The following is an 11108-nucleotide window of genomic DNA, read 5'->3' on the forward strand; positions in this document are numbered from 1 at the left end:
GTACACTTCGTCTCAAGTTATTATGATATGGATGATTGGACTGCCTGGTTGGGTGGTTATGGATGAGAGAACCCAGGAGGCAGAAGATTTGGAGCACAGCTATGAACAATTGAAAATGCTGATAACTTGGTAAGTGACAATATCCCCACAGCGCTCATCAAAGTTCAGACCAATTCAATAACTTCATCTTCTGCAGAAGCACTAGAGCAGAGATGAGGGGGAGCTTTTTTGCTTCTTCTTCTTCTTCTTCCCCCACATCTGCGCGTTATTTCTTCACGTTGAAGGGATTTGAGCAAAATCCATGCGAGAGAAGCTGATTAGGGGTGGGGGTGGTGGGGAACTGCCGTCCTTATCTCCAGAGGAGCAGATGCAGATATGACTGCTAAAAATGCAGCTCCGTGAGGTTAAAGGGTTTGGGAGGGTGAGGAGAAAGTGAAAGGCTGGATGTGTTCAGCGGATCAATGTGGGGCCAACGACACTCCACAGGTTTCCCTGTTCGTCATTCCAGCGGCGTCTCCGGGAAACAATCCCACCGTGGAAGTGATTTCACATTCCTTGTAAAATTGAAGAAAGCGACATCGGCCGTTTGCAGACTGCGAGTGTCTCCGGTGCTGACCGAGCAGCGCTAATGGCTACGGCAACGCTTCAGGCACAACGTGGATCTAACACAGTCGGACTTTACGCCGCGTCCGGAAAAAACCCAAACGACGAGGAATTCATTCATCGGTCTGAAGTGTACTTTATTATCCGTGAGGAGGGTTTCAGAAAACCAGTGCTAAACAAGTGAGTCTTGTCCAGTCGCTCTGGCTGCTTTTCAAACCGCCTTATTCAACCGCATGTTGACATACACACAGGAGGACGCCAAACAAATACAGTGAGGCCAGATGACAAGCGGCACAGTGACAGTTACAGTACCGTGTGTGTGTGTGTGTGTGTGTGTGAGAGAAAGCTTGTTGTGAATCTACGAGCATAGGAAGGAGGTGAAAAGCTTAAGACAATAATTTACAAAACATAACAACGCAAGTGCAGTCATTCCATCAAATATCCCTTTTAAACTAAAAGGCTGTGCCAATAATGATCATTTTACAGAGTACTCACGTCTTACAGCAGTGATTCTTTACATCATGACCACATGATAGCATTGCACATGGTTCTTGTGCGTCACTTAATTATATTTAAATCCAGTCTTTGTCCACATTGTTCGTTCCACTGAAGGTATTTTCAATCTCAAAAATAAGAACCGAGTTCACGATACAAATGCTTAATGCTACATGTGAAGTTTCTTACACACTCTGAAGCTGCAACATGTTGGTATGTAATACTATTTTGTGGATATTAGGAATCTGCAATGAAATCTAAAAGTTTCAAAACTCAGAATTGTTTTCTCGTAAAATGGTAACAGATGAAACACTGAAACGACTCAGCTCGGGGTTAAAAGGACACGACAGAAACTGAACTGACAACCAGCGCCGAGTGCAGTTTACCCACGGCGCCGCCTGGCGAGTGTGAATGCAAGTCCAATTTAGTGGCCCCAGGGACAGCCACAGGGGTCCTGACAGGCCCTCTTCCTGCCCCAGAGGATGTGCAGCTCCTCGGCGGTGTGTTGGGGTGACGACAGCATGTCCACGTAGCACTCTTTCTCACACAGCCACCCGGGGTCCTAGAAACAGCAAAAGGGGGCAGGACAGTGTGTAAACACGCACAGGTGTGGAGGTAGTAGATCACAGATGAGTGCGGACCCGCCCACTTTACGCCCCCTGGTGCGATACCATCACAAGGCGGTCTCTAGTTTAGTCTCCCATCGTTTTACAATTTATCTTTCCACTGTCCAACTAGAACGGGCACTCGGTAGAGCGCATACCTTCACATATCACAAGATTAGGCATTGAATTATGAACATGTTGGCATTAGTTGCATGCCAATTGGATAAAAATTGACCGTGCTATGGTAAAAAGAAGATGTTGACCTTTCCATGACCTTGACCATAACCTTTGACCCGATTGATCCCAAAATCTAATCAAATGGTCCCCGGATAATAACCAATCATCCCACCTAATTTCATGCGATTCGGTTTAAAACTTTTTTTGTTATGCGAGGAACACGCATACAAATAAATAAATACACGGCGATCAAAACATAACCTTCCGCATTTTCAATGCGAAGGTAATTAAACCTGTAAGTGGCACTTCAAACTGCACTAACGTGTGTAGAACAAGCTACACGAGAGCTTGCTTGATAACCCAGAGTAAACAAAGGCAGAAAGCTCATCTCTACTCAACTAAAACCAGGCTGCTTGAATAATTGACAATTTAGAGGCAAATATTTCAATTTCAAGAAACACTTCTTTTTATGTTTTCCTTTATGATTGATATTGCATCTTAAACTATATCATAAAATCGTAGACGTGTATCTTCTCCCTTGTGAACAATATTGTACACGCGATTACGTTTTCCACCACGACTACTCTTTTCCCACAATTAATTCTTAATGTCAGACATCGAATGTATCTCATCTAGATTGATAGCGGACTGTGAAGACACAATGACGGAAAGGGGAGGACTTCATCCTTCTATCCGCGAGAGTATTTCACAACACACGTGTACCAAACCAAATGATGTGTGTGGAGATGGAAGTTCGGGATGTAATTATGTTTTCTTACCTGATATTTGTGTGGTCCGACAGCTGCCATCCATATCCCCATGCTCACATCTTCTCCCTGAAAACAAGACACCAGACTCCTCCCATTGTATTCATGACAATCAGCCACCATACAGTCTCTTCCTCTTGGGTACTCTACCTGGTAGGCCTTCAGTTGATCGGCGTTACTGGCGAGCCACTGGACCAGGTCCCGAGAGACCACGTAGCCCGAGCCGCAGGCGAACGCCGGGTATGCTGGGCTAGCGTACTCCAGCTCCTGCCACTTCCCAATGCGGTCCACTGCCCAGCTCTGCCTGAAACTGGGTCAGGATGAAACATGCATTATCCTCACATCCAGGCACGTGCACAGACATTTTGGGGGGCAGGTGCTCAAACCCCAAAAAAGGGCACCCAATGCCAAAAAAAAAAATTATGACAGAGTTGAAGCATAAGCAGCATTACACTGATGATGCTGTCCTCGACCTGCGTTTCCTCTGGGCAGCATCAAACCGCTAGCTTACATTTTCTTTATGAATAAAGATTAATTATTATATAGGAACAACAGTACAAGCGTTCTGATTGGCTAATGGGTCGCCATGCCAGCCACGTATTGCCCTCCTCGCTGGTCTGATACGGATCCGTATTGCCCTCTTACGTCATTTTCAAAATGAGCGATATTGATAGACATCAACAGCTAAGAGCAGTGGTCCTCAAACTAAGGATACGCCCGCCTCCACATTTGGCCCGGCCCTCTGAACAAGAGAGGCCTTATGATTTTGTTTTCAGTCTGGCCACGCAAATCCTAGAATAGCCCATGAAATAGAACGGCTCGTGAGCGTCGCGGAGCATGTCGGGGCAAAATTCTCACAAGAACTCAAATAAATGCCCCGTCGGATAGTAAAACACATTTGGGGGGAGTTTATGACAGAGAGAGTAACTTTTATTCTTAAATACTGAATGAAAAAAGTGGGCTCCAGCAAAAAGGGCACTTTTCTCATCCAGGGCAAAGGGGCTGGTGCTTGAGCACCACTAGGGCTCTATCTGTGCACGTGCCTGCTCACATCCCAGCGTTGTTTTGACAGAGCATCTCAGTCTTTCATCATGAGTTTTGCACCGAAGCAAAATATACATTGTCACCAGGATCAGTTTGTACTTACTTCCCCCACCAGAAGTTGCTGCGCTTGAGACCCTTATGGTCGATCTTCATTAATACAGAGTCCACGTCGATGTAACAATCGTCATCCGTCTTTAGCAGCAAATTGAAGTCCATGTTTCCCACAGACCTGCCGGGGAGGGAATTTGCAACCTTAATTAAAGACCACTTTTGGATTTTTGGCAATATCCTAGAGTAAATTTACTTTGAAATACTACGAAAAATGGGGGGCAGCACGTCTTGCAACTGAATCAAACACTTCCCACTATTTTGCCTCCTGATGACTCACAACTGTAATTTTTTTCCCGACTAAGCAACTGCCAACGTGATTCTAACAGCGAGACATTTTGAGGCGACGACACACTTTCATTTCAGGTTGCTGATTTCCTCAGAGGGCTGAGGCAATTTGGAGACAGAGAATCGAGTCATTAGCACTTTCCATACCATTTATAGAACTGAAGCAGTTTGGAAGGCACGTTCCTGTAGGTGTCAACCACGTCTACGAACACCATGTCGCCGTGCCTGAGGCTCTCCTGCTGCAAGGCGGCGTCCTCCTGCCTCAGCCTGGAGGCATGGCGCTCCATCCTGGCCGGGCGGCCCCGCAGGAGCCCCGACAGACCGTCTTCATCTGACACAGGGGGGGGGGGGGAGACTTTATTAATTTGCTTGTCCCGTTTCCAAATTTAGATTTTAAAAAGTCACGTTAACTTTTGTGGCACATTTGAAGGATACTAACTTAAATTACTGGCTGCCAAAAAGCATCAAATAGAATTGAAACATTTTACAGAATGGACCATTAGATCACTTTTCAGAGATATTGGATGATGAATTTAAATTAGTTTCCCCCCAAAATGGCTACAATTCCATTCCCAGATTAATTCAGATGCAAACACACGCAGGTGCATCAATAATGCAACAGAACAGGGTAGAGAGGAGGAAAAGAAATGTGATTTCCATTTGGCAGGTATGCAAGAGCCCTGAGGCGAAAGAGGAGCAAATCTAATAACCTACAAAAGGGAACAATGTGTTTTTATTTTTTTACATCGGGACTCTTTTTTACAACAGGTGGCTCATTTGATTTTGATCGCGCCGTTTTCATAAAAAGCGTCAACATAATTTCTGTTGCTGGACCAACCATAGATAGTGAATGTGAACCCTCCAGCCAAACCAGGAAATCCAAGCGCACTTCTATGAGGCAATATGCCTTCAGTGATCTGCAATTAAAGAAGACAAAAAAAGGTATTTCCCTCACTTTAGAATTTGAGACACAATACTCTTAATATATGTATCAATGATTCCTTGTCGATACGTACAGATGAGATCTTGAGGACACCTCCTCCATCATTGAGCTGCACAGAGGAGTTGACTGTTGTCAATCCAGCAGAGGCCATATTCTCCCAAACCAGCGTCCCCTCAAAGCCCTGGATCCAAAGCAGACATTTCATTATCAGCATGGTATTGTGTTGTCAAGCATTACACTGAGCAGTTTAGCTACCATGGAGGACACCAACATCATAACCCCTGTACAATTTCAACATTTTATTCTTGTTTATTTATTGTCATAAGATTAACTGTTTTTGCTGTGGTTTAACTCCTCACTTTGCAGCAGGGATGGACAGATGTGACATCACTACTGGGTGTGGATTCAGGTTTTTGATGATGGATGTGGTCAGTTAAAAAAAGCCAAACACCTCCAACCAGATACAGCAGAAAAGCACTGCATTTTAACCTGGTGTTGAGTTTTGGGGCTTTGAATTAAACATTTAGCATTTTCTGGGATGCTTCCTGGAGAGAACTAGACATTGTAATTCTAGGAAAAGATACAAGGAGACCAATTTAGATATTCGAGTTATTTTAGACAGTTGGGTTCAGCGCATGGTTTTCAGAGGAATCTCTCTGAAGGAACGGATATATTCAAATAGAACTTGCAGAAAATATATTTCAACAGTTTGAATAAAATCCAAATCATGGAAACATGTTGAGACTTTTCTTTGATGGGGTGGATATCTATGGGGGGATTTAACTCATCATCTCAGGGTTGTAGGCGGGATATTAGAAACACATGTGAGAACCTGACCTTCGGCAGGATGAACTGCTCCACTGGCTTATACCACAGTCCGCTCACCAGGGTCCCTGTGCTGATGGCACTGAAGCGAGCAGTGACCACTGCCCCCTGCAAATAAAAGAAAAAAGAAATCAGGAGTTGCTAAATGTACCTTCATCGACAGTGAATGCTACTCCACAGACGTTATTACTGCGTTTGGGCCTTAAACTGAGGCAGTAGAGTCCTCCAGCTCCCCCAGGCTGTGGAGCTACCGGCCTCTACAGAAACGCAGCATACGGGATGCAATAAGCTCACAGGTGGAGGTTTCGTTACCTCCTGGTCCAGCTGGAGAAGCTTCACCGTCACATTGCTCTGAGGCTCCGACTGGGTCCCGCTGGGAAACACCCCGAGCTTGGTGATCACCACTGGGTGGAGGACCTTGAAGTCCAGGGCGATGGCCGACGCGTCGGAGGGGGCGAGCATCGAGGGGTCAGACACCCTCACGATCTCTATCTCCGCATCCTGGCCGGCTACTGGCAGAGAGGGATGGCAGAGATTACTGCACAGGCACACTTCAAATGTATCACAGTCACAACATGCTGACCGTGTCTTTCCAGGGATGAAGACCGAGTGATTTGGGTTGAGGGCGAACATTCAGAGAAGAAGGCAGACTCTGGTAAAGCTACACTCTCAGCACTTTGAGACGCTGGTTCTGGGGACGGCTCGTCTTCAAAGCGAGCTTCTGCTCGTGAGTGTGGTTTCTTAATTACAAAAGAGCAGTTCACTACCCGGGAGATCAATAAAAAAGATCAAGGCTGTGAAAGGGAAGCAGGATTTTTACTTTATATGCATTCTACACAAGTTCTGCCTCTCACTTCAAAACAAAGACAATTAGAGGTGAAGAACACAGACAAAGAGAAAGCGGCACTTTATCAAACCAAATGTTCCTCACTCACTGGAGTGGAATTGAGCTTCAGGATTGTACCCGTTTGTGAGGACATCTATTATTTAATATTCCCAATGCCCACCTGATGACTTGTTTGTGTTCATGTATCAAAACAAAGCAGTGCTGCTCTTTGCAGTGTGAGATTGATAGTTTATTCTGGGGGGGAAATAGATCGAACTTGGCAAAAGTCATGAATAACAAACAGAAAATGTCCAGTTGTTTACGATGATTTGGTTTTCTTAATATTGGGCAAGAACGAACAGGTGTATAATATAAAACAAATGTTACAGTTCAACAGTAAATTACCCTGCATCTGATTATTATCCACATTATGTAGATGTGAATGACATTTTCCCAGAGTTCAAAATGACTCCCTCGTATTACTTGTGATTGACTGATTGGTTCTTTGAATGATTTCTTCTCTTCATTTCTGTGGCATGAAACACAATGTGCCCAAACCCCCACAGGTTTACAAGACACCAAAAATAAATGTGCAGTGGTCAAACATTTCATCACAAAATATTCTGCCTCATCTCCTAAACTTGTTGCATAAAATCTGCTAGGAGAAAAGTTCCCTTTCTGAAGCACAACTTAAGTTTGTCATCGTCTAATAGCCAAAAGAAATCAACATAAATGGAGATCATTTATGTTCATCTTTTTATGTCCCCGTAGACGGGACAGTAAAACAAAAAGGGAACTCAACTTTGCTCTGACAACTAAGTCGGACCTCCTCTGGAACTTGTTTTGTTCGACTCAGAGTTCAATTTAGTGAGACTTAGATTGTTTCGCAAATGTGTTTTTTTCAACATCGACCTATCTGTAGCCAATCAGGTGTCGCCCTCATTTTCTACCAATCACAACAATGAGGGTGACATCTGATTGGCTACAGATTGGAATGCATTTGTAAATCCTTCCGTGTGCATTTGTAAATTGAATATATTTGTGAATCTGTGTTTGCCTTTGTGAGCCTCTCTGAGTGCATTTGCAATTATTGAGACTGATCTGACCCCAAAGAAAACCGCCTAATATTCACATTTTAATGGAAGCTGTTATTGTTGGGCCCTTGATACTAAAATAAATTATACTACATTGATTTGTTGAAATGTTTTGACTAGAGCTTAAATTGTAAAACAAAATAATAATAAAAACACTTTATTTTAACCGTAAAGTCTCAAAATCATTAAGAGTTTGAATCGTTTCCCTCTCAAATACAAATCAAAACACTGAATTATTAAAACAGAGTCCGAGATAAAAATTAACATTCCTCTTATTGTAGACCCAAAGAAAAAACACTTGAGATGAATGCGGCCAAAAACATATTTCAACAACAATAAATGGTCTGCTTAACACGGGCTTTGGTACCCAACTGTGATTAAAAGCAGCCGTCGTCTCTCTGCTCCAATCACAACGAGCATCTCGCTGCAAAGCCGCCTGCTCGCCTCCTATTCTGAAGCAAATCACGTCAGCACTTACAAACATTAACACAGCGGGGAGCCGGCGAAATAAAGCGTACCATGACCCTAAAGGCCGTCGTCTGAAAAAGCCCATTCTGATGAGCAGTAATTGTGTTTTTTCATGAAGGCAGCGAAAAGGGAAGCGACCGGGAAAAGTCGGGATATAAATGGCTGACATGAACTGGCTCTGTGAAGGTGAGACACATAACCATTACTGTGATGGGTCCTACCGACAGTAAGCCCGTTTTTTATTTCCTATACGGTGTGTCGGTGCTTCGTATAGTTTTCCTTTTCAAGCGTTAATGTGCAGTTATTTTTGCGGCTGCAGCAGCTGGGAGGTTTCTGCTTTGGCCTTGGGTAAGGAAAGGAAAAGAATGGTGTCCTTGAGCTGTGGATGAACATGAATAAGGTGTTGCACATTCTTTTATTCTTTCAACTCGTCTCTCGTTATTTTTCTGCCTCCGCTCCACTATTAACGACAAGCAACAGATTACACACAGAGTATCTTTCCATGTTCCAGCTGCCCACTCATCAGTGGGGTGAGGCTGATCATGATTATTATCACCTCATCATTATTATTATTATTATTATTTTACCTGGCTCCGTGAAGTTGAGGAGGGAGCAGGAGTAGAGATCCTCTCTGTCCTCCTCTGGAATGGGACACCCATGTTTGCCCATGATGAACTTCACCCCCACTCTGGAAATGAGCAAAAACACGACCGCTTTCTCATTTTTTGTGTTGCAATATTAGGCTCTAAGATTTCTAAAGCTTGTCCATCTTATCCACCCTCCGTTGCCATGGTTACAGAGGGTTGCTTAAAGGCCACCACACCTTATCTTTGCTCAGATCGCAGAATGAGAAGGAAATGGATTTAAGGGACGAATGAAAACAATATTGGCCTCTGGACAGGTAAAGATAAAAAAGGGTTGGTGGTGGTGGCAGTCAGTTATTTGCTGACAGCTGCAGGCTGTATTACCTCGGTATGAATCTCTCCTTGGAACAAAAAAGAAAGAAAGAAAAAAAAACAAGTGCTGAAGTTGGAGCTGCACCCTACAGACCTGTGCTGGAAGAGCGGGTGGTCTCGGAGGTAGCCCAGCCAGGTCTCCCTTATCGCTTGTCGCAGTTCATAATGGTGTCTCGCTGACAACACTCCCACCAAAACTTCATAGAAAGGTAACGATTCATCTGCATCGGAAACACAAAGCAATGAGAAAATATTTAAATTATAAAAACAGCAGGAAGTCATTTGGTATTCAGTGATGAGGTGGCTGAGGAGAAGGATGGCGACTACGATAGGGCAACAATAAGACATACAAATATACATATAACATTTCCTTTTCTTTAAATCACACTTGGAGGAATGCTTAAGTGTGCATCCCATATGCCTGACTGACATCAGTTTTCACTAAAATCTACTTACTATGAAATGCATCTAGAATTGACATGATGGAAATTGTTTCCACGCATTAAAAAAGGTGCATAAGCTACATTCGTCTCCCTGATCACGAGTGAGAGCCCATTTGAAAGCAGCAGAGTCGTCCCAGAGAGGCTGAGCTGCGGTCTGTTTCCAGACGTTAGACTATCCCATCAACGCCCAGCGCTACTGAACTGTTACATTCACGTCATTTCCCAACGAAACAACACAGTGCGCATTGTCTCACGAGCAAAACACATAAGCAACAAACGAACAACAACACACACCGGAGAGATAGAGAGATAAAAGCAAAGTTAACCAGCCACTCGGTCAGATGTATAAAAAAAACTTTAAAAAACTAAAAAGTTGCGAGGCTTTGAGGAGGTGAAGCCCGGGATTGTGGTTAAAAAGTACCCGAGTGTGTGTTGTTGTCCGGCGGCGTGGAGGAGGGTCGGTGTGCCAACCACAAGTGCACCAGGACGGCGACAGCACAGGGGAGCAGAATGAGCGCGAGCCTCCGCATGGACGGCGCCCTTCATTCAGCCGGAGCAGCCTTCAGCTTTGGCGGCGCGGAGCCTCTTCCTCTCTTCCTGAGCCGCTCCGCGTGTGCGCTTCATTTCAGCTCCGCAGCTCTCCGCCGGGCTCTCACCACCGCCTCATGTCTGCCTTCGCTGCGAGGAGAGAGCAGCCAATGGGGGACGTGGAGCCTTGTCGCGGTGCACTCTGGGTGATGGAGTTTGACGCTCTCTGGCCAATCGGAACCGTTTGAGTCATTTAGGAGGTACAATACAATATAAGTATACAAATGGGTAAGGATATAATTTAACTAAAAATGCAATAGTTTTTTATTATCATTATTATTTTATAAAAAAGCATTCTCCATACAAATCGATAAATAAATATGGCATGTCACACAATTTATATTTCCACTCAAACTGCATATTAGTAATCTGAATATTTCAGTGAGCACAATAATCACATGCCCTCAGAAATAAAGCTACAAACAGTGTCTCTCACCTTTCCATGTTTATCACATTATGAAGAGTCGTTTAAAAAATATTTTAATTTGCATTTAAGTGGGGAAACCCTTCTCAGCATGGAACAAGGACTTAAACATAATGATTTGAACCCACTAAAACACAGGTGACATGTTGCAGCTTTAAAATGAGAACATAACGTTGAATCTGTCGCCCTGTACTGCGCATGAATCATCTAAATGGAATCTATAGTGCATTGAGAAGGGTGTTCGAGGAGTATTTATTTTCACTCAAAGCACCAGAGTTTCTATCAAAAGAAGGCCTGCTTCCATCTTTTTGAATATTCCAATGTTCCAATGTTGCATACATGTTATTTAAAAAATATTTACCATCGCTGGAAGGGAAACATAATACTGGGAAACACTGTACGCCAATGTTATGAGAATGAAAAAGCATGCTGTGAGTGTAGATACATCATCTTA

General features: G+C 43.8%; 1 protein-coding gene across 2 annotated transcripts; it reads right to left on the reverse strand.

Annotated features, from left to right (window-relative positions):
- Positions 1–715: 715 nt before the first annotated feature.
- On the reverse strand, positions 716–10298 carry b3galnt2 (beta-1,3-N-acetylgalactosaminyltransferase 2). Of its 2 annotated transcripts, none has more exons than XM_056435437.1 (12): positions 10064–10298; positions 9294–9420; positions 8831–8931; positions 6168–6364; positions 5868–5963; positions 5104–5211; positions 4926–5004; positions 4235–4418; positions 3795–3920; positions 2798–2957; positions 2660–2716; positions 716–1660 (listed from the first exon to the last, which is right to left on the reverse strand). In XM_056435437.1, the coding sequence occupies exons 1-12, from the start codon at positions 10170–10172 to the stop codon at positions 1523–1525; spliced, it is 1482 nt and encodes a 493-aa protein (XP_056291412.1). In that variant the 5' UTR covers positions 10173–10298; the 3' UTR covers positions 716–1522. The 2 variants fall into 2 exon arrangements, with proteins under 2 accessions (XP_056291412.1, XP_056291411.1); XM_056435436.1 differs by having other exon boundaries at positions 6168–6367.
- Positions 10299–11108: the final 810 nt, after the last annotated feature.

The sequence above is a fragment of the Pseudoliparis swirei genome, chromosome 17, assembly GCF_029220125.1.
Source record: "Pseudoliparis swirei isolate HS2019 ecotype Mariana Trench chromosome 17, NWPU_hadal_v1, whole genome shotgun sequence".
NCBI lineage: Eukaryota > Metazoa > Chordata > Actinopteri > Perciformes > Liparidae > Pseudoliparis > Pseudoliparis swirei.